This window comes from Leptonychotes weddellii, chromosome 8 (genome assembly GCF_054177405.1).
Source record: "Leptonychotes weddellii isolate Sample4059 chromosome 8, ASM5417740v2, whole genome shotgun sequence".
Taxonomy (NCBI): domain Eukaryota; kingdom Metazoa; phylum Chordata; class Mammalia; order Carnivora; family Phocidae; genus Leptonychotes; species Leptonychotes weddellii.
Genome location: NC_138376.1, coordinates 123862926 through 123887505, shown reverse-complemented (window position 1 = coordinate 123887505; position 24580 = coordinate 123862926). Strand labels below are relative to the sequence as shown.

Below are 24580 nucleotides of genomic sequence, written 5' to 3'. Positions count from 1 at the left end.
TCATGATTCTTCATGATAATTATTCCACTAGATGGAAATAACCTAATTTGATCTCATGTTGGACACATGTAAATTGTTACTTTTAACCACGATAAAACAGAAAATGTATATTACATATTATAAGCATATATAAGCACATGTGTAGATAGCTATAGTCATTTTTACAAAATTGGGATCCTGTACACCCAGCAATTTAAGGGTAGTTCTACTTACCCACGGAATGATAGCTGCTCGCCTTCAAGTCGTGCATACAAACAGCACTTGATGGTCCACACTGGGCAATATCCACGTTTCCACAGATGCTGATCTTATAAAGCATGTTATTTTTGGTATCGACAGCTTCCCATGTATAACTAGAAAGGAAGAAAAACAATTCGTCACTGTCACTGATCTGCCAATAATTAAACTTCTCCCCCTAGTTTCATATGCAAGCCACATTTACTTAAAACTACCACAACCTAGAAGACATACTTTCATTAGCCAAAAATACTAAAGTCAAGCTATGTTAAGTTGAATAGAAGCCAGGACAGAAACCACTAAATACCACCTCACTCTGGTTCAATCCGCCCTGAAGCTGCCTGAAGATTGACCACCATCAAAATACTTAAAAATTCTACAATGTAAGAATATCAACTCTTATAGGTAACTGCTCAAGAATCATGTTGAATATAAGATAGTAACCCTTCCAATCACACTGGAATGCTGAAAAGCCAAAGGACTATTTTTAACTTTATGTTATATAAAAACGAGTTATGGCATGAAAGACAATTCTCTTTGGTTTTACCTTTTACGGCTACAGTTCAGATCCAAAATTGACAAGATGAAGTTGTGCGATAAATCAACGATCTGACTCAAACTCGGACAAAATTTACTCTAGCTTGATCCACTCCATCAAGCATTTAACATGCATTAAAACTCACTCTCCGTTCAAGCCTCTGGCAAAGTAAATACTGAGTTAATTGTTCAGGAGTCAATCTGCATACTTGGGACAAAATAATGGTTTGTCAGTTCTGTCAAAACAATTATTCTCAATTCTCCACTCTTCCTGGGGAGAATGTTTTGTCCGTTTTGTAAAACAGGGGTCATTTCCTCAGCAAGGCTAAAGACAGGAAATGAGGAAAGTAACTAAAAAGCTCCTTGCAAAATGCAAAGATACTGTATTAATTCAACTGCATTGCTGAAGAGAAGTTAAATATGAATTGCTTAGGTTCAGCCCACTCGGGAGTTGTGGGGGAGGGCAGGGGAGGGGGGGTTGCTAAGCCCTGAGACCAAGCAAGTGTAGGAGTGTATCTCCCCAAAGCAGTACCACCTTGACGGTAGAAAGTGCTGGCTCACGGAAGTAGCAGTGCTCTTCCCAGAGCCCCCCTTCCCCTGGGCCTCGGGACAAGGACACACACAAAACACTAGGCAACATGGCTCTCCCTGCCTAGAGGCAGCCCTCCCCTCCCCCTATAGCCCTGTCCAGTAAGGGAGGAGCCCCAAAAGTGGGGTTGTTGGCAGGCAAGGAGCCAAGCACTCTCCTGAACCTAGGCCTGGGGACTGATCAAATTTACCTGCCAAGAAGCAAAGGGACATAAGCACACAAAAGCACTCAGGCAGGGTGGCAGAATGCTCCCCTAGTTCTGACAGCCACGGCTGGGAACCTGAAAAACAGGCTGGTGTGCTCCAACAGAGCTGGCCTTGAGGTAAAGCCAGGCTCATAAGCAGTTACCACTGAAGGTCGCTTCTTTTTTCAAGCATAATTGATACACAATGTTACCTTAGTTTCAAGTGTGCAACATAGTGATTCAGTATCTCTATTCCTTCCGCTAGGTTCGCCACAGTTGCCATCTACCACTGTACAAGGCTATTATAATACCACTGACCATATTCCCTATGCTGTGCCTTTCATCCCCATGACTCGTTCCTTCCGTAACTGGAAGCTTGTACTTCCCACTCCCCTTCACCCATTTTGCCCATCCCCCTACCCCTCTTCCCTCTGGCAACCACCCATTTTGAACTCAGCTTCTTTATCAGTAACCCCTTAGAGTTATCTCCTAAAGGCAGGAAGGCTAAAGGCAAAAGAAAATAACCCAAGGACCACCGGGCATGAGAAAGTCATCAATAAAGGCCTGTTTCCTTTGACCTTCACTAACCTTTATTCATTTGCTTCACAAATATTTAAGGACTTCCTGCAGAGGAATTCAGGGGTGCAGCAATGATCAAAGCAGACCAGAAAATCCGTGCCCCCCAGGACTGCACACTCCGGGGGTGGGGGGCGGCGCGCGCAAGAAAATAAACAGGTAAACAAATTCACATACTAGTATGCTGAGTGCTCTAGCAAAAACGAAATTGTGCGTGCTGGGAAATGAACAAGGACCTACTTTAGATGGAGTCTTCTGAGATAGTATTTGCCCTGGGACTTGAACAACAAAAAGGAGCAACTCAGGGGAAGACATGGTGCGAAGAATATTCCAGCGGATGGACTAGCCACTGCCACTACTAGGCCCTGAGGAAGGAATGAACTTACCAGCACCCTGATGGAAAAGAGGGCAGTGTGGCTGGAGCAAGGTGGGGGATGGGGAAGGCTGGCTACATGGGGGGCTTTGCAGATTCAAGGAGGCAGTTCTGATTTTGTGCTTGAAACAAAGGAAGGCCACTCAAACACACTATGGATCTTTCCTTGAAATTTTAAGCTAGTGTTTTTATTTGCAGAGTATTAGCAAAACTCTTCTATTAATTACAGTTAATTAAAGAAAAATGCTAATCTCTTACTCAAGAGCCATGACTATGTTTTTCTGGGGTACTAGACATCTAATCTAAAACCTTAATAGTGGCATCATGAAAGTGTTTTGCAATCCTAAGTATATGAGAGAGCTATATATAGATATATTTTAGAATGAATCAACTGCTAGGAATCAACTCTAAAGAAATCCCCACAGTATCTAAAATGCTATACTTTTCTTAAAAACAGAAATCCACTGCTGATTTTGCAGAGGTGATATTTAAACAAGGTAGTTGTAAAGAGTGTGTGTTTAGGGAGCAGAAAAGAGATGGAAAAAAGGAATGTGGGGAATATTGTCTTGATTATCTGGAAATCAGTGTCCCTAGAAAGAAAAACGTTGCTCTATTCGATTTTCTTTTCTCTATTTGCATTTCATAATTGCTTTGTCAAGATTTATCAAAATGGTAAGTGGTTATGGGAGTGAGGAGTGATGAGGATCCTATGAAAGTATTTGAGTGCTGGCTTTTTTCTGGGGGTTGATATAACCCCTTACCATACGGCAGCCCCTCCAGGCTGGCACCTTCAACACCACTCACAATCCCAACCTGAAACAGCTGGTGTAGGGACCTTCATCACATCACCTAAAAAGGAAGGAATGACCGCAGCATGTTTCTAATCTATACTACACCAAACCTCTGGAAGAAAATATTTGCAAGCTGTGTAGAAATGTAGTGTACGTACACACACACACTCACAAGAGTGCACACGTGCACATTTGAAATGTGTCCGCAATAAGAAGATCTCCTGCAGCAAGATAGTATGAGCGCCCTGCGGCATTTCCTTGAATCTCTAACTCTCAAACCAGTATTAAGTCTTCAGGTCCCTGCGGCCCGGAGGGAAATGACGGGGCACAAGGAAGTGGGACAGGGAGAACCACAAAGGCCCGAGGAAGCAGTTGGTCAATGGGAAACAGCACCCAGCAGCCTTGCCCACTGTCCCAGCCTTGCGAAATTCGGCCAACATCCTCAGAGGAGGCAGCCCATTCCCAGTAGAACTGCTCTTCTGGAGGCACCATCTGTGTGAGAACCTTGGCTTTGAAAATGAGCAAAAGCAAGCAAGATCCCTGCCATTCTACCCCACTTTCCAGAGTGTAAAGCATAGTAAGCCAATGTCCCCCTCCCACTCTCAAAAAATCCAAATTCATTTCAGTACACACCTGGCGCTTCTAGATACACATGTAGACCCAGTAAGTCCTCTGGACCCACAGCTGTTACCCCAGCACTCCTGGCATGGCCCACACACAACGTGGGTCTTCTTAGGCATCCCCAGCCGCACAGCTCCCGGGGGCAGTCACAGCCTCCCCCACCCCCAACACAGGAAGAAAGCCAGGGTGGGCCAGGATGGCAGCACGACACCGCTCTCCCAGCAAAGCCACCCTTCTTCCACCGTCCCGAGTACCTCGGCCCGGGAGCCAAAGATTCCCAGGCTCAGAAGATCAAGCCCCTTGCCCAACGTCAAGGAGTTATGAAATGTACCAGGTCCATCTGAGCTCCAAGGGCAAGTGTTTAACCACCAACGTGAACTGCCTCATTTATTTTCAATTCTTAAAAAGTTTTTTTTAACTTCCCAGAAAACAGTTTCAATTACAACACTGCAACTGACAAAACAGTTCACAGAACTTAGTTTAAATCTTGTCACAATAAATGCCACTAAAATGACAGATCCCGCCTGCGTGAGCCAATCCACCTGAGGATGGCCCCTGAGGAAACGCCGTGAACCTGTGCAAGATGCAGGCTGCCCCGTGCCACACTGCCCAAGAGACCGTAACTTTCCAAACTCAAGTTCTCCTCCACATTTTACACTTCCTGCTGCTCTCTACCCCCATCCACTTCTGCTGCTCTTTTGCACACTTTTGCACACCAAAGGTGCCGCCTTCTGCAAACTCTCTTCCCTCACCCAGTGGTATCACTCCCCTTGGTCTCCTTCCCACAGCTGCCCTCGCCCCCCCTTGTGGATTCAAGCTGGTTGAGGACTTCACTGAGAGGGACACTCATCTCTGACTCACTCTCCTTCAAAATGAGTACTCAGCTCGGCAGAGAGCTGCCCTTCGATACCCCAACCAAGAGTCCCAACAGTGTCACCAGTAACTGGGAAACATCCTACCATCACTCCTTCAGATCCGGTGGGGAACAGGGGAGGGGGCAGAAGTCACACACAAGGCAAATGACTTTAAGACATCTCTGATTTTAAAGTGAATTCTGCTCCTGAAATATGCCCTAAACATGGACAATTAATTTCACCATAAAAAGTGAGCACACAGGCCAAGTCCTTCCCTTAAAGAAAGCTTAAAACTGTCGGCCCCTGACTGCAAATCCCATGGCCTCCACTGAGAGTGGCTTGAACTACCACAGTCAGTCCGTGTCTGTTCAGTGGCACAGAGGTTCCATTTTAACCTCATTTGGTTTAAATTTCATAATATCCTGAAAGGTGTTGGCAGATTCCCAGTGAGAAGGAGGCACACAAGAAGCATACTGTCAACCAAGCCCGGGACAGGAAGGCATTCCTACTTTCCCAATAACCGCTCCAGCAAAGGCCGCATGCGTAACCCATCCTGGCGAGAGAACACCCATCTAGGGGCAGGGAGGAAGCTGCAAAGCCAGCTGACCAACACAACGGCCCAGAGTCCAGAAAGCTTAATGAAGAAATGCAGGGCCATCTCCACTGAACGAGGTCGCTGTGCCTGTCGGAAAGAAAGAAAATTCCAAAGAAAAAGCCAGAGAAGTAGAACTGGACAAAATGTGTAAACTAGTTGAGGTTGGTGTCTTCCTGGGACGCCTCTCAGGTTTTCCTCTCTGTCGTCACTGAATATCTGCAAAACTGCAGTATATTGCAAAATAGAATCTGGGTTTCTTTCATTTTTAAAACCACTAAAATCTAAAATAGAGTACATAAAATTCCATTGTAAAATGTAGGATATGCCCAACCTCTTAGAGGGAAAAAAAAAAAAACTTAGAAAACTGAGTTCCTTCCCCCCAACACAAAACAGCCCCCTGAACCCTCATGTGCTCTTCTTCAGGCTTTCTGCCACAAAGCCACACTCTTGAAACACACCTTAGTTCCCTCGCACTCCATGAGTCTTGGGGTTATGGTAATGGTCATGAAGCTATTAAAATTTTTATGACTGGCCTACAATTAATTATTGGCTTATAAAGCCATATAGAGGGGCGCCTGGGTGGCTCAGTCGTTGGGCGTCTGCCTTCGGCTCAGGTCATGATCCCAGGGTTCTGGGATCGAGCCCCGCATTGGGCTCCCTGCTCGGCGGGAAGCCTGCTTCTCCCTCTCCCGCTCCCCCTGCTTGTGTTCCCTCTCTCGCTGTGTCTCTCTCTGTCAAATAAATAAATAAAATCTTAAAAATAAATAAATAAATAAAGCCATATAGAGGTATGATGGAATCAGTAATAAAATTAATAAGCATGTGTGAATCTATAATTTGGTTTCTTAAAAGAAAAAAAAAAACAAAGCTCGGTAATGTGGGCTAAATTCACACAGCACAGTAACTGGCTAGAGGAATGTTTTTCTGAATCCAGAGTGAGCAGCAAATCTAAAATTTTAGGGACAAGAGAAAAGTCTTTCCAACCTGAACATCAAAAAAAGATTTTCCTATTTTTGGCCTGCATCCAAGTCCTCTTGCAGAATATTCAGGAAATCGCTTGGCTCACTTCTGCCCCTTATCATTACCAGATAGTTTCTCAGCTCATATATCCAGCTCGCTAACCTTCAAAAATCTGGAACAGTCTCCTAAACTTAAGAAGGGGGGAGGGGGCGCGCAGGGGAAAGGAGGGCGCGGAAAAAGGCAGGATTTCCAAAATGGACATTTGCAGCAGAATGTCAAGAGCTTAATGTAACCACTGTTTTCAACAACTTTCTGCAGCCGACACTAAAAGAGAAGAATCTGATTTGGCATGATAAATCTGCACCCTGGTCTCAAGGCCAGGGGACACATGAGTTTGACACAGCATGGCAAAAGCTTATACAGGAAGTACTTCACTTCCTATTCGAACAAACCCACAAAGCTGTGGATACGGATATGGGCCTGCACCAAAAAAAAAAAAAGGCAATAAAGTGCCAGACATTAGTCTTTGGTTTTCCCGGGTGGTTACAAAGGGTCTGGGAGCAAGAAGCCAGTTGGCTAGAGCGGGATCCAGCTGTAAGCAAGGCTCTAAGTCAGCACCAGAGCCTAAGGCACTAGGGGATGGGCAAGGGGGTGGCCCAGCAAAGTTTTAAGCACCATGAGTGACTAACAGAGGTCGTGTGAAATAGAGAGGGAGGTGAGCCTCACTCGGAAAGGTGCCACAGCAAGTGGAAGGAGCCCACAGATGTGGCTCCGACTCCCGCCCCACCCTGACCAGCTGTGTGGGACACGCTTGATCTCCGGAGCCCCGACTTCCTCATCTATGAAACTCAGCTGCGGCACAAAGTCACTGTGAGGAAAAGCATGACCAGGAACGTTGAACTTTTGAGGGCCTAGGATTTAAGGCTTTCATCTGATCAATAGAAGGCTTCAGGCTGCTTAAAAATGGAGTTTACAAAAAAAGGTACATTGGCTTAGAGCCTCCTAAAGGAATGTCATGTAACACTGGCCAGGAAGTGGAGGGGGCAGGCCCTTATCTTGGGCCATCTCCACGGAGCTCGGAGAGCTCAAGACAGAGACGAGGGGGGGCAGGGGGGCGGCCTCAGGACACACACACACACACACACACACACACACACACACACGCAAACACCTGCTGCCTCCTGGGATCTCTCAGGACAAGATAGCCACTTTGGGCTTACCCACGCCTGGGCCACATAGCCACCAGCTGCCACCAGAACAGGGGCCTGACGAATCTGAAACTCTGGCAGAGGTGCAGGGGAGAAAGGACGGGACATACCCTTCCTAAGGAGGTTCCACTGCAATGCAAGGTGTGGAATTCTTAAGTCAATTGGCAAGGGCCCCTTCACAGCACAAACCTCTCAGAAAGGACCGCCTATCCTTCCTCTGTTAGGCTCGTGGCACTTTTGCTCGGGTCAACTCTACGATATCAGGACGCAGGCCTGTATTTCAACCCTAAACCCTCTGTGAGGACTTTTTTTTTAAATCAGAGTAATTACCTGGATGTTCGCAGACTTTGTTCCTCATACACATAAAGAAAAGTTGGATTACAGGCTAAACCTCCTTAATTATACGGATGCCTGAATTCAACTGCTTTTAAAGCCAACCCACCAGCCCACGGCACAGAATTCAAACCATAATGCTCAGTCCCCTCGTAAGCTGTCACCAGTGTCCCAGAAAACCCTCCGAGCCCCAGTGCCATTCCTGCAGAGACCGAACTACCAGGGGAGTCTGCCCTCCTAGCTGCTGGGCAGTCCGCTCGGCTGCAGGACGCCGACAAGGCTGCATCAGGCGCCCAGTCTTCACCAGGCCGGTGCGGCTGAAACAGGAGAAAAGTCTCTGCTCTGAAGATGCTGGGGTCAAATGTCAGGCTGGCACCTACAGCCCAGCAAACCCTAACATCCTACTGGGAAAAGGAAGCACACACACAGGGCACCCCTTTAGTGCCAGGCCAGGCATCGCCGCCATGAGTTCATTTCAAAAGAACAGCATTACCTCACCTCCTCAAGAGCTTTTCTGAAGAATAAGGGAAATATCTGTTGGGCAACCCCGTGCCCCACACTTCTGCTGAATGATCTGCAAACACTGTCCCTCAACCGCACCCAACCTCTCCAGGTAGGTGCTGCCCCCCTTCAGACACAGAATGATGGCCCTCTGAGGCCCACAACCTTGCCTCCGGCCACAAGTTGGGAAAGTGGCAAAGCCAGCACTTGAACGAGGCCTGTCCTGCCTCAGAGCGCGGGGCCCTCCCCCACATGGCCACGGGAGAAGTGTCACCAACCAAAACGTGACCTGAAGACAAAAGGCGGCCATTTGCTAAACCGCTGCCCTGAGCAGATATTCTGCTTCTTGGCTCACTAGGGAAACCAAAACAGAGACTTCCGCGTCCCCATCAAATCTACCCGTCTACCTGCGCCATCCTCACACGCTCCCCTCCCTGAGGCCTGCCCTTCATGGTGTCCTGGCTGCCAGACTTGTCCCCCATTTAGGGACAGCACCCAGGTTTTGTGTCCTCTCTCTTCTCCTTCCTTCTCTCCCTTCACCCTGGGTCACCAATCTTTCTCTCTCTGCTGGATCACTCCCTTCAGCGTACCAACCTTTTGCAAGAGGTCCCGCTTTTTACAACACTCCTCCTTGAGCCCACACGCCAGTGCAGCCCCCACCCATCGCGCTGATCCCTTTACAGCAAACTCCAACCCTACTGTGTGCACATCCTATGCTCTCACATTCCCTCAAAGCCAACTGGGCTTTCCCCCCCCTTCTCCACCAAAACCCATGTTGTCATCACCAAAGACCTCTGCGCTGCCAAATCCACTGGTCACTTCTCAGTCTTCGTGGTCCTTGACTGCGCCACATTCAACACACCCGACCACTTGCTTCCCACAACCCGGTCTTCCCTAGGCTTCCAGAACATTATGCTCTCTTGGTTCTCGTCCCATCTCCTTGGCAGCTCTTCATCAGCTTCCCCTACAGGCTCCCCAGCATCCGGCAGACCTCTAAGAACAGGGTCCCTCAGACTTGGCTTCCACCACTCCCTAAGTACTCGCTCCAGTGCTTTCTAGCTACGCAACAGCAGCTCCCAAAGGGACATTCCCAGCCCAGGGCCCTGCCCTCAACCCAAAGGCACAGCTCTAGCTGCCCACTCGACCTCCCCAGTCAGATGCTAGGACGCATCTCAACATCAACATGGCCAAATCAACGCCTTGTCTTCTCCCTAAACCTGCTTTTCCCATAGCCCTCCCCATCTCTCAAAACAGCAACTCCATTTGCAATGCAACTTCCAATTGCAGACTAAACCCTGTGCTCGTCTTTCTCTCCTCACATCCCAGAAGCAATCATCAGAAAATCCATCAGCTCCACCTTCAAAATACCCAACTCTGACCATTCTTCACCACACTGCTACAACCCTGGTCCACTCTACTGTCACCTCTTACCTGGTCTATCAAAAGTCCCAGCTTTCTACCTTGGCCACCCCCCACCCTATGTCACTCCTCTGCTCAAAATCCTCCCAGGGCTCCCACCGCCAGAGTCACTACAATGGCCCATGGGACCTGGTCCCCAGCTACTTCTCCCCCCTCCCTCCGGCCCTCTCCTTCTGTTCCCTCAGACACTCATGCTGGCCCCTCCATCATCAGCGTGCTCAGGTGCTCCCCGCCAGAGCATCTGATACGTAGTCCCCAGTATGAGGCACTTCCTTCGTGGTCTCTGCTTGTACGTCATCTTACAGAAAGGCCTTGGAGAAGTGCACCCTTCCTTGTAAAGGGGCCCCGCCCACAGCTCTTCTCACCCTCAGTGTCAACCAAAGGCCAACTCAACAAAGACAGAAAAGAGAGCCACGCTGGCTTCTCACTTTGTTTGTGATGAGGAACACATGTACAGCATACAGCAGGCGAAGGAGCTCAGAGGAACAAATGAGGGTGACTCAGTGGAGATGCACCCTTGTCACTTCTAGGAATCCACTTCTTTGGCACTTCCATTCTGGTGGTTTGGTTTTCTATTTTCAGACCAGGGGCAAAGAGTAGGGAGTGTCGGGGGAGTTTCTTGTTTTCAGTACAAAACCATTTCACAACGTGTAACTGGTTTCAGAGTGAAGAGAACCTACAGATGGCAACAAATGAATTTTACACACAATCAAAATCCAACGGTGCATCTCCTCCTGAGTGTGCTCTCCGTGTGCTCGTTCCTAGAGCACACACAGAAGCGTGAGGAATACTTACAGCATTCCAGCACAAAGGCCCTGATTGAAAATTTTCCTCCCAGCTGCCCACGGGCAACTAGATGTCAAAGGCCACTTTCCGCTGTTCCCACATCCCGCAATCTTTGCCTCCATACCTTAAAACAAAACTAAGAGTAACACCTTCACGATCTCTCTAATTTCCTACAACTCGCCTCACCGTCTGTGAACCACAATACTTGTCAGGATCTGCTCCCTCCACCCAAGGGACCTGCCCTCCGTGCGTTTACAGAAGGACAGTTGCCCCAGCGGATCTAAGAGCATACAAAAGCTAACAGAAAAGTCACACCGAAGGTCTCTAGCTGCTCTGAAGGGCAAGTTTCATGCTCATAGAACTGGAGTAACTCCCCCACCCTCTGCTGGGAAGGGTTCACACCGACCTGCCCCCCTGCACTGGCTAACACAGAGACGAAAATAGGCAGATGACACAGGGCTTTGGGCACCTCAAAATCCTCTTCAGCAGCAGCTGTTGGAAGTCGAGCAGAACGGCGGAGCTGAGGATGGGCTTGCACACCCATCCCCCCCACCCCTGGCTTGCCTTCTCATTTCCCATTCCCACCTACAACAGACAGCCTGCAATCCAGCACCCACCCACCCACCCCATCCAGAGAAGGCCAGGGAGAGCTAAGAAGGGACCCCTGCTGACCACTGACACCGCAGAAGTCAGCTGGGGCTTCTTAGCCCCGACAGGAGATGAACAAGGAGGCTCTCTCTCTTTCCCTGGACGGTAGACTGCTGCAGCCACCCCAGGAAGGAAGACAAGCCAAGAAAACTGCAGGAAGGGGCCCAGGGCTGGCCTGACATATGGCATCTGGCATCCGCCCAAAGCCTACACCTCCTATCATCAAGCTCCTCCTTGTTTAAGGGAATTTGAGTTGGGCTTTCTGCAACTCACAACTGAAGGAATCCTGAAGGATGCATACCTCAGAACCACAGAATTTTGGATGCAAAATGGACCCCGAGAATCGCACAGTCCAGTGGTTTCTAAACTTTTTCAAATCATGGAAACATTTCTTTCTCAAAAGGACTCTTCTGATGGAGTGCCAACGTAGAAAACGGCTAAAGAGGCAATGCTCTCTGGTTGAGGCAGAAACCCCAAGGCACTAATAGAGAGAGAACCCAGGGGGTGCGGAGTAGGCAGCTAAAAGTATCACGAAGATAAGGCGGCAACTCTAACTTACAGACAGAAAGTAATCACCACTGCCACAGCACCACCGTTTATGAACAGAGGATGGGACAGGCACTGAAATGCATTTGAATCCTCAAACCAACCCTAAAAACTTGACTAGCACCCTGATTTGACACCAAAGGAAATTAAGGCCTGGAAGGACCAGTAACTGTCCTGAGACCTAATAACTAGTAAAGGGAGGGGTCCAAATTCAAACCCAGGACAGCTGCTGCCCTCGTGGAGGAAACTGAGATCCAGAGAAAGGAGATTTGCCAGAGCCAACTCAATAATCCAGCTCTCCTCTCTCCAGCTGCAAGCAGCACGTACTGCACTTGGCCAACTGCAGTCAACACGGGTTTATCAGCTATCTCCTGGCAGGGACAGGCTGGGGGTGATACCTGGGAGGGCAGAAAAGTCCCGCGATTCGAAGAGCAGACACAGAGACGCAGCAGCCAGAGCCCTGCCTCGCCCATCCCCCAACTTCCCCTAACCTCCCCCGAAACCATTTAGAGCCAAGATCCAACAACTGCTTCCAGCCCTACCCTGCACAGCTGCACCAGGACAGGCAACAAATGTCCAAAACAAATGTCCGAGACTTATCGCCAAGACCACGATCAAGACTCACCAGTCATCAAAAGGGCGCCAACGCCATGAAAACGAGGACAAACTCCCAACCAAAGAAACTGGGCCCAAGGAAAGAGAATTAACAGAGCAATCAGAGCAGAACTTTACAACCTATCTTCATAGAAATGATGAAAGCTGCAGCAGCCACAAAGATGGATTCACAGGCAGCTGTGAATATACATCAACTGAAGACCCTGTTGAAATAAAAATTAAGAGAAAAAACAACAACAACAGAAAAGCTTTAGAGCTTACGAGCAACAGATTGGCTAAGCTGGGAGACGGGAGACAAGACTTTCTTCTGGAACTCCAAGTGGTAGCCAGGTACAAAGTATTAAAGACAAGTCAAGCAGGACAAAGAATAAGTTACAATAAAGAGAAGCTGAACAGCACAATTACAGAAACTTTGACCCAAATGGAGAACAGTTTTTCCAAACACACAGAACACTCCCAACTTGACTAAGTGCTAGGCCACAAGGGAAATGACAATAAATTCCACCCCATTCACTAGCCACAATGGGGGGGGGGGGAGGGGAGCACAGGAGATATCCATTCATCTAGGGAAAAATGATTCTAAAAAACTAGTGGGTTCAGGAAGTTGAAACAGAACTTCTGGATCCCGAAAAAAATTATTTAGAATTTAAGGATAAGAAAAACTATATAACAAAGCTCTGAGTGGCACAGTCCTTGGAACAAAGAAACATATAGCTTTAAATTCATCTCATACTATGTAAAATGATTTAAAATAAAAGATCTAAGCTTTTCGACTAAGTTACTAAGAGAGAGCAGAAATTAATAAAACTGAAAATACACAGTGATAGAGCTGGGTAAACAAAAAAGGTAGACAAATCTTTACTAAATATGAAGACAAAAATGCACAAACATCAGAACTTTTTTTTTAATTTACCTAGAGATACAAAGAGTATTTTCAAAAATGTAAGAGTAGCACAGTATATGTTTATATATGAATACAAAATTAAAATGACAATTTTCTAGAAAATATAGAGTTTTGGTAAACTGGCTCAAGAAAAACTAGAAAATCTGACTAGATACATAAAGAAGGTAAAACTGAAACCATAAGCAAAACTCCACCTCCACTGTACTCTACCTTCTCAAAAACACCAGGCCCAGATAGCTTTACTGGTGAGTTCTACCAAAATTTAAGGAAGAGAAAACACCTGTCTTATACAAAACTGTTCCACAGCATATAAAATACTAAAGGCTAACTAGCTTTTTCCACAAAGCAAACATATTCTTGATGCTAAACTCAGCCAAGAACAGCATGGCAAAGAAAATTACAGTCCAATATCACTTAAAAACAGCTATAAGCATCCTAAATAAAATGTTAGTAAACAGAACTAAATATATTCATGAAAAAACAAACTTGCAGCCTCTCCTCACATCATACATAAAAATTAACCCAAAAAATTGGTCATAGGGCTAAACATAAAAGTTAAAACCATAAAACTTCTAGACAACCGTAAGAGAAAATCTGCTTGACTTTGATCGACCAGTGGTTCTCAACTGGAGGTGATTTTGTCCACCAGGGGCCATTTAATATTGTCTGAAGATATTTTTGTTGGTCACAGCTGGGGTGGGACCAAGGGATTCTCTCCTGGGATCTAGTGGGTGGGGGCCAGGGATGCAATTAAACATCCTCCATGCACAAGACAGTGCCACAACAGAGCATTACCCAGTTTAAATGTCAATAGGGCGGAGGCCGAGAAACCCTAGCGTAAGTAAAGATTTCTTAAGCTACAAAAAGCACAAACCATTAAAAAAAAAAAAAAAAAAGATAAATTGAAGTTCATCAAAATTTTTAAAAGTATCTGTTGATCAAAGTACATATTAAAAAAATGAAAAGGCAAGCCAAAAGACTGGGAAAAAATATTCATAGTACACATTACACATATCTAAGAAAGGACTTGTACTCAGAACACATAAAGAGCTCTTATAACTCATTAAGATGACCCCTCCCCAAAAGAATTGGGGAGGGGAGTGACAAAAGACTGGTTTTAATAGACATTACTGAAGGCTGCCCAAATGGTCAATAAACACATGGAAGATGGTCAACATCATTAGGCATTCCAATGAATGCATGAAAAGATATTCAACATCATGAGTCCGGGATATGGAAATTAAGACCACACTGAGATACCAAAAAAACCCACTAGAATGGCTAAAATTAAAAAGACTGATAAGACCAAGTGCTGACAAGGACATAGAACTGAAACCCTCATATACTGCGGTGGGAATGTAAAACGGACATCCACTTCTGAATAGTTTAACAGCTCCCATCGTTAAACACTCACCATATTCAATGAACAATTCCACTCCTACATATCTACTGAAGGAAAAAAGAGCGCCATGGCGGGGACAACAAAAAAGGAAGGGGGGGGGTGGAACGAAGAAGAAAAAAAATGTTACCTGCAAAATAACGAGCTACCTTCTGCCACTAAGTCTCAGTTCTGAGACCCCACTGAATTCTCCGACCAGCACAATACAGTTTTACATGCTGAGATCAAAATAAAGATGAGAACATCTGAATTATTTTTCTCAAACCCCATCTTTTAAAAATCCTTCTATGAAACACTGATAAAAGATGTGAAATCCCTTCAGGAATTCATTTCCTAGGAATTTGTCAGGACGCTGTTCTAAGAATTAATGCATGAGATCTAATGTACCCATAATTAACAACCTTGGGCTTCTACACACACTTATTGTTGCAAGAAATGTACACACACAAATGGATGTGGTCCAGGTTTAACATGTGGCCCAAATTAAGCATATAAGCATTGTTCCTTCAAAAAAATCTCCTTAGAGACAGCAACTAAATCAACCTCAACTCCCAGCTGGCTTCATTATTCTCTTGTTCCTGATATAATAAAAACTTTCCAGCATTTGTACCCAAACAATTGGGGGAAAACTTGTTCTGAACAAATTATAAAGTACTTTACTTAAATCAAGCAGCCCAATGCATTATTTTATAACTAGTACAAACTGTTAAGACCACTAAGGATGTTAACACCTAAACAAAATGGAAACTCATCTACTACATATGATGTAAAATGGTAGTTTTCAAAGTGTAAGTCACACAGTGATGAGTAAGGCTACTGACGAGCAGAGAGCATTTTGGTCACTTTTGGTGACTTCTGATGACTTTGCATGGCCTGGCTTCTGCCCGCCCCCCCACCTGCTTTCACTGTTCCAGCCCCACTGACCTCCAGACATTCCTCCCCAGCACTAATACTCCTTCCATGCCAGACCCACAGCCCGTCACACTGCCTTCAGGAAACGCGTTCTTTCCACTAGCACACCACCTCCCAAAACAGCTGAGTGACAAAGAATCCACCAACTTCTTCTCCAGCACAGGACTCACCTGGCACAGCAGTCATCTCGAGTCTTAGAAAACATACGACTGAGTCGCTCTAAGAAGCAACACATTAAGCACTCCGTAGAGCCAGATGCACTTTGGGAAAATCGCCTTTTTTGTCCCTGCTTTTCAGTGCACAACCCACAGAGACCTGTCCTCTCCTCCATGTGCACAAATATTCTTAAGGCTGCTGCTGAAAAAGTTCTCCACCGTTTCCTTCACCCCTCCCAATAACTAACTGCACCAGGAACCAAACCCCTGCCACCTCCTTACCCCAGGAGAGAGAAGGGCCACAGCTGGCCCTCAGCTTTGCCCTCACCCAGGGGCCTCAGCAGGTGACCTGCAGGCAGCCCTGAAGCAGACTCGACTTCCCTCCTGTTGGTTCTAAGGGACCGCAGATGAAAAGTACCCTCTTTGGTTCTAGAGAGCTGGGTATGAGAGAAGTTGCTTCCTGGGACCCAACTCTTTTATTGAGAGACAAAGAGAATTTACTACCAGGGCTCTAGTTAAAGCTGTACAGTGTCTGGGCACTCCAAAGCTGTGGCGTGGATGATGGGTTTCTGGTGAATGCCCTAGGCATCAAAACACAACGAACAAGACAATTTTCAATGGGAAAAGTATGTTCTGTGTTACAAACAAGCAATTTACAAATATTTGGGATGTGATCCTTGTGTCTACTGGGGATGTCTACCTGGGGTCTTGGGGCCACTTGACCAAGCTACACTAACACTAGTAGTAACACTAATAAAGTCTGCTTTTCATACTCCTGGGGGGAATCTGGGTGGATTATTCACATTTCAGACAAATGGACTCCCTGAGATAGAATAAAAAGGCAGTTTAACACATCCTGCTTTGGTGATACTAAGTAAAACTTTTCATACTGGATTTAAAAAATTATCAGCTCGCATTCCTGTTCCTCAAATATATGCTAGAGATAAGGAACTTTTAGCCAGCGTTATCTCATAAAAGTACACAGATTCTGACACTCCCCCCAAAAAAGTCTTAAGTATTTAAGCCAAGGTATTCACTTAAAACAGGAACAAATAGGAAGAATTTCATTTAGCCGAATATTGAGTTTAAAGCTGACATTATGCACAGCTCTGGAGAAGTCTCAACGCAAAACCGCAGAGAAGTAAAAGACAGGGAAAAGAAATGTGTGCAAGCCCACCCCGGAATGGACAGGGAGATTTGCTGTCCCAAGGAAATCTGGAAGAAAAAGTAAACATGCCAACTTTAAAGATATTCTAAGACTGCAGAGGACACATTTGTCACACTAACAATGCCTATCACCCTAGAGCACTCTCTAGCATTTGCGAAGTTGAAGACACAAAGGCCATTTCCTACTGGACTCAGAGGCCATGTTCCACTCACAAACGAGGTTAACAAATGCAGATTCAGATTCAAGACGCTGTGAGTCCTCACAGCAACCCGAAACTAAGGGTCCCCCACCCCCGCATCATCCACTTACATGTTTCTGCCCTCAAAGCCAACTTTAACCTTAACTATTAAAAAGTAAATTCCAATTTGCTAACAGGACCAAGACTTCAACACCACTAGCCCAGCTGAGTTAATTTCTTCCGGACAGGGCTGGTCACAGCAGCCATTATTCCAAAATCTCCTCCTTTAAATGTTAGCTGCAGCCTGACCTGGCAGAAATTGACCCCCTTTTCTGCGTACCATGCTCATTACTGTGTAATATGTATCTTAGGGCAGCCAACTAACCTATAAACAATGTGCAGTAAACTCTCCAGCCTGCCTTCCTCCCCCTCCCCAAAAAGGGAAAAGAAATAAAGAACACGGACCTTGCAAAGAATTTCTGTTGTGAACTCAGTCTCAGTCTCCTTAGAACAGTGATATCTGCAAGTTCTAAACTTAGGAGTACGAATTAGACCATGTCTGATACAAGGGAAAACTAAGAATCCCATAAACCTCACCACAAACTCAAAGTTCAGCTCAAAGCCAGCTCAACTTCATTCTGAGATGTAACTTGCTAGCTCCAGTTCACTGGTCTTTCTGAACTCTTCTTCATCCCACTTCCTTTTTACCAAAGTTTAAAAAATAAATACAAGTTGGGTTTTCCATCATCCTAAACAGTCCACAAAAGGTTGGTCAGAAAATTCTCATAACTGGCAGTTCCCCAGCCCCGGGACTCCTATCCTCGCCAGCATAGGACACTAACAGTCCTCGATGGGACTAGCGATTATACAATCATGATTCCCAGAGCAAAAGGCTCCACTAGAATAATCCACCCTGGAGACAATGACATCATGTGAGCAACTAGACAGGAAGTTAGGCTCGGAGAAGTGAAGGGTAAAGTCTTGAAAGCCAATACAGGATGACCACCCTCCATTCCCTCGATCAAAAAAAAAAAAAAAAAAGAGTCACCTTCTGCAGAAAAGCTACTTTAAAGAGAAAATGGAAAACCTACATGGAGGAAATCAGTCAGCAAATGAAACCACCACCACCCCAACTCTAAGGCCATCCGTGCGGTGTCCTTCCACACTAAGGGGCCTCTCCAAAGTCCCGCTGATGGAACTTTGAGGAAAACGTGGAGTGGGAACAAAGCAAAGCTGTAGTTCCTGCGTCCTCCAACTTTCGCAGGCGCACCGCTGTGAGAGGGCAAGGGCTGGGCGGAGGGCGCCCGCAGTGTGACACCCGGCTGGGTCCGGGCGGCCGGCTGCTCGCACACAAAGCCGCCCCGGACTTAGTGACAGCCACAAGTGGCTAGGCAGCGGCCCCCCGGGCCAGCGCCAGGACGGCGAGTACCCCGCGCCCCCCGCCCGCGCGCGCACGACCCCTCGGTCTCTCATCCCTCGCCACTACCCGGGCAACTTTCCCTCGGGGCCGGAGGAACCCAAACCCGGACGAAAGGCGACTCGGGGAGCCCAGTCCCTCCCCAGAGCGCCCCCGCCCCCCACCCAGCCCAGCTGCGCGCCCGGGGCACCGCGAGCGAAACCTGCGCCCCGGCGGGCCACCCACCTGCACAGCTCGGGGAACTCGGCGCCCTGGGCCCGCGCGGCTCCCGGGGCCCAGACGAGGAGCAGGAGCTGCACCAGCAGCAGGGAGCGCAGCGGGCGGCCGGCGGGCGCGGGCCCCAGGTGGGCGCTCCGGCGGGCGGCGGCCCCCATCGCGGCCGGCCCAGGCTGCGCGGCGAGCGCGGGGCTAGCGGCGCGCGGCTGCCGGGGGCCGCGCCCGGGACATGGTCGTGCCGCCAGGGCGGAGGCTGAGCTGGAGGCGCAGAGGCGGAGAGGAGCACGAGAGGCGCGGGAGCGGAGCAGGAGCCCGAGGGGTGCGCGGCTCGGCTGGGCTCGGCGGCGGCGGCGGCGGCCCCGGAACCGCGTCACGTGACCGCGCCTGGCCCCGCCCTCCCTCCCCCGCCCCGCTCACATGACTCCCTTGTTCAGGTGATCCCCGCCCGCCCCGGCTCCGCCCAGGCCCGGTCACGTGAGCGCGGCGCGGCGCGGCGGGGCGCGGGGCGCGGGGCGCAGGTGCGTGGGCCGGGCCTGCGTCCCGGCGGCGGTTCTCGGCGGGGAGAGACCCTGGCCTCACTTTCTCCCCGCTCACGCTCTGGGTCGCGGTGTGGGAGCGTCCCAACTTCGAGTTACCGTACCTCAACCTCGCCCGACAGCCGGGGAGGGGAAAATAAGAGGGTCAGACTTTGGTGCCGAGCCGTAAATGCCATCACAGAGCAGCGTAGCTTCGGATCCTTGACGAGTGGGAACGCACTTTTCCTGCTCTGCGGAGTCAGCTCGCGGAGCCCTGCACGGGGTTCCAGCGTTCGCCTCGCAGAGCCTCTCACAACCTTCCCTGGGAATGTTTTTTCCTAAGCCGGAGCTTCCTACGTTAGAGAAGGCAGCACAAATATGGGACCGGGGAGTATGAAGGAGGCAAAGATGTAACTGGGAAGTGAGTGGCACCCAACAAGACTTTATTAATTCCTCTATTCAAATGTTCTGTTGAACCCACTATGTGAATGGCTCTGAGCTATGCACTGTGTGAAAGTGAAAAGAAATCTGAAGTCTTGAACGCAAAAATTTTACCTTCTTTTATTTTTATTTTAAGATTTTATTTATTTATTTGGCAGAGAGAGACACAGCGAGAGAGGGAACACAAGTAGGGGGAGGGGGAGAGGGAGAAGCAGGCTTCCCGCAGAGCAGGGAGCCGGATGTGGGGCTCGATCCCAGGACCCCGGGATCATGACCTGCGCCGAAGGCATAGGCTTAACAACTGAGCCACCCAGGCGCCCCTACCTTCTTTTAGAGCAAATAAAAAGATACGGACTAACCACAGCGGTGACGGCTCATCTTTAATGCTTACTCCGTGCCAAACACTACTAGCTAGCACTTAAGCATGAATCTGGAAACCATGAGACTGGACCGTTGTTGTAAATGAGGAACACACTCACAGAGACGTTAAGTAACTTATCCAAAGACGCTTTAAGATGTGGCAAAGTTGGGATTCAGGCACATACACATAATCATGCCCCAATAGTAGCTAACATTTATTGAGCAGGTAATTATGTGCAAAGTCGCATTCTGGTGCTTTGATTTAGCTCATTTAATTCTAACACGATCCTATAAAAAAAGGGTACCTTTATTGTGCCTATTTTACAGATAAGGAAACTGAGGCGAGAGAGATTAAATAACTTGCCAGTCATGCAGCTAGTAAGAAAAAGCCTGGGTTTGAGCCAAGTCAGTGCCAGAGTCTGGCTTAGTCACCATGCTATTGAAAGAGTAATATAACCCAAGAAAGGAAAGCGTTGTGGTGGCTCAAAGGGAGAGCTCAGATGTCCAACTGTGGGCATCTAGAAAGGGTTCATATTTTGCAACTCCACTATTATAATTGATACAGGCAAAGAACTTCAAGGGATACTAAAACCATCAGGTGAAGAATTATTACAACTGGAATATTCACTTTGTCTTAAAGTATCACCCTCAAAGTATATTTCCCTAGTAAAGGGGAAATATATCTTTAAAAGAACCACCTTAATCAAGTGATTAGAATTGTTATCACAAATATTTGGATAAACTAATTTTTTCTGCATCCCAAAGTGATGCAATGAAAAATACTGCTAAAGGTAACATTTAAAAGAGAGCATAATTATGACTCAGATGCAGATGTAAAATGAACATGTGTTAAAGATATTATTTAACTCATTAATTAACATGACAACCAGTAGCATGTCACAACTGGCTCAAGGGGCAATCCAGAGAGAGTCCAACACATTTATAAGCAGTCAGGAATGCTGAAGTTAGATTGCCTAATAGATGGACGATTGGTCAATATCCATAAGTCAAAAAACAACTGCATATTCAGTGGACACAATTTGCATTTCTAAAGACAAGAATCATAGATATTATCAACAGTATTCTACAATCTCCAAAGTTTTAAAATAGCTCACAGACAATGAAAGGCCCAAAACCCCATAGAATCAGATACCCCAGCAAGGGGCATTAGGTGGTGCCTAGTCTTCTATTGAGGTTGCTCGATATTATTTTTGGTCCATTTCAAAGTCTTCCATAATTTTCCCCTACAGTACACAATATCACTTACATGATATTCTTATCAAGATGTTTAATTTAAATCTAATCAGAATAAAACAGTTGAATCCAGATTGTGGAGCATTCTACAAGAAAACTGAACTAGACAATTAAAAAGTGTCAATGCTCAGGGTGCCTGGGTAGGTCAGTTGGTTGAGCATCCGATTCTTGGTTTCAGTTCAGGTCATGATCTCAGGGTTGTGGGATCGAGCTCAGAGTTGGGCTCTGTGCTCCATGTGAAATCTGCTTGAGATTCTCCCTCTCCCTTTCCCTCTGCCCCATCCCCTGCTTATGCTCTAAATAAATAAATAAATAAATAAATAAATAAATAAATAAATAAATAAATAAATAAAATCTTTTTAAAAAATGTCAGTGCTCTGTAAGGCACTCCCCCTCCAATAAAACAGGAGTACTCTTCCAAATCGGGGTTACAAAAAACACACTGAGGGCCAAATCTGGCTAGAGAGCTCTTTTCTAAATAAAGTTTTATTGGAATATAGCCATACCCATTTATATTATCTATGGCTCCTCTCACTTACAATTTCAGTGAGTATTTTGCAACACAAAACCTATTCTACCATCTGGCCTTCTATAGAAAAAGTTTTCCAACCCCTGTTCTGTATCAGTGGTTCACAAAAGTGTGGTCCTTGGACCAGCAGCTTTGACATCGCTTTCCTGCTTGTTAGAAATGCCAATTCATGGCCCTGCTCTGACCCATTGACTCAAAATCTTCAGTGATGGGCCCCAGAAAATTGTTTTACTAAGCTCTCCAGCAGATTTTCATACACATAAAGGTTTGAGAACTACTATCCTGAATTAAAAGAGACTAAAGGGACAAGACAACAAAATGCAATGCATGACCCTTAGTTGGAGACTGGACCCCAAAAAAGGAAGGTTTAAGGGACACCTGGGATAATTGGGAAAACTTGAATATAAATTGTATATTAGAAACTCTACAGTCAAATGGTATAGAGCATAATTCTCCTGTATTTCATTTAAATTTTGCAGTAAACCTTTGAGAAAATACAAACTCCAAGATGTTGGCTCAAGACCCCATGTTATGGGTTGAATTATGTCCCCTGAAAAGATATGTTGAAGTCCTAGCCCCCATTACTCCAGAATGTGACCTTATTTAAAAATAGAATCCTTGCAGATGTAGTTAGTTGACCTTAGATCAGACTGGGGTAGGGTGGGCTCAATCCAGTCTTAGACTGGTATCCTTATAAGAAGTGGAGTAGAGACATGGAGACACACAGGGGAAGACAGACATATAAGAATGGAGGAGTGAAGCATCTACAAGTGAAGGACACCATGAATAGGCGGCAACACCAGCTTCTGGGAGAAAGGCAAGGAAAGAATCATCCCTTAGAGCCTTCAGAGAGAACAGGGTCCTGCTGACACCTTGATTTTGGACTTCTAGCCGGCAGAACTGTGAAACAGCACATTCCTATAGTTTCAGTTTGTGGTACTGTGTGTTAAAAACAAGACAGCAGCCCCAAAATGGAATCACTTATGCTAAGCTCCAGGACACCAAACTGAGACCTAACTTAATTACAACTTCAGCCTCTCCGAGAAATGGAATCTTAAACCAGTCAGTCAGGAATCAGCTGGTCAACCCTAGTGAGGTCATCTGCTTGATCAACCCCTGCCATCTCCTGAAGGAAAGTATCCTCACCACAACCAATCTACGTTTTGCTAGTGTGACTTCCTTCCAGTTAACTCCCCCTTTGCTAGTATAACTGCTTCTCTTCCCTTCTGTCTGTAAGTCTTCCATTCTGTACAGCAACTCAGAGCTCCTTCCTATCGCTAGAATAGATGCTGCCCGATTCATGAATGATTGAATAAAGCCAGCAATATCTTTAAAATTTTATTCAGTTGAGTTTTGCTTTTTTAAAAAATTGTCACAACAGTCTTAGAACACAAATACACCTCACAGCTAACAGGACAGATTCGGGCTTGGAATCCAGGTGTTCCGACAACTACACCATCATGAAGGCTCAATCTTCTTGCACCTGACACTTGGCCTGGCTTTGGAAACACAAGTTCAGGTGACAGACCACGGACATACATATGCTGCTGGTGCAGATGTCCCGCTTGGTGTCTAAAATAAGAGTAGCTGCGGGTGAGTGAGTGGGTGCCCTTTGGAACACAAACCACAAGCTATCAAACTGATGGTGCTCAGATATCTCTCTGAAACCCAGGAAGAAGCATGCAACAAAATTCCAGAAACTTTTCTGAATACCCAGGGAAGAGCAAAATTCTACTAAAAAACCCTCAAGTCACATTGTCATATCTATTAGCTATTTCTTGATCCCTACAATGATAAACAAAGTAATCTGTTTTCCCAGGAGAAAAAAACTGAATAGTAAATAGTATTATCAAATCAATGTTAAATTTTGGGGGGTGAGATAATCATATTGTCATTTTGTAGGCTAACGTCCTTGTTCTTACGTGATACATGCTGAATGTAAAGTATCATGATGTCAGCAACTTTTAAATGGCTCCAAAAAGAAAGGATATTATGTACTGAGAGAAAACAGATGTCAGGCTGCCTGGGTGGCTCAGTCGGTTGAGCATCTGACTCTTGATTTCGGCTCACATTATGATCTCAGGGTTGTGAGATTGAGCCCTGTGTCAGACTCCGAGCTGGGTGTGGAGCCTGCTTGAGATTCTCCCTCTCCCTCTCCCTCTGCCCCTCCCCCATCTCTCTCTCTCTCTCTCTCTCAAAAAAAAAGCAGATGTCAAAAATATTAACAATGCTACATGTAGGTGAAGAGTGTATCAGTGCTCTGTACTATTCTTCTGATTTTTCTAGAAGCTTGACATTTTTCCAATGTGAGTTGGGAAAAAGATCCTATCAGGGAAGAGATTGCTTCTGAGATGAGCCTGGAAGGAAGTTGGATTGGGGGGGTGGGGGGGGTGAGGAGGAAATATAGAGAAAGGACATTGCAGACAGAACAGCAGGAGCAAGGCACAGGTAGAAAAAGACAGAAGCTGTATAATGAGCCAGGGCTTTTGCTTGAGTGAAAAGCACATAGGAATACAGAGAAACTACTTTGGCCAAAGATTGTGCTAAATCCTGGCCTTATAAAATATAATCCTTCCCTCAAGTAGTCCATGGCATAGTAGGGAAGATCATCCATTTTAATGTAAGTTTGGAAAAATTTTACTGGGGTCAGCTCCTACAGGATTTTAAATGGTCACTTAAGAAATTTAGGTTCAGTTGAATATTAAGTGAGGAACGGGCGCCTGGGTGGCTCAGTTGGTTAAGTGACTGCCTTCTGCTCA

General features: G+C 46.5%; 1 protein-coding gene across 1 annotated transcript in view; it reads right to left on the bottom strand.

Moving 5' to 3' along the window:
* IGF2R (insulin like growth factor 2 receptor) overlaps nucleotides 1-18910 on the bottom strand; it is a 96831-nt gene extending 77921 nt beyond the window's left edge. The window contains exons 1-2 of the mRNA XM_081829265.1: nucleotides 18732-18910; nucleotides 214-353 (exon numbers count right to left, since the gene is read on the bottom strand). Coding sequence (XP_081685391.1) covers nucleotides 214-353; nucleotides 18732-18880 — 289 coding nt within the window. The 5' untranslated portion in view covers nucleotides 18881-18910. The remainder of the gene's footprint in view (nucleotides 1-213; nucleotides 354-18731) is intronic.
* Nucleotides 18911-24580: the final 5670 nt, after the last annotated feature.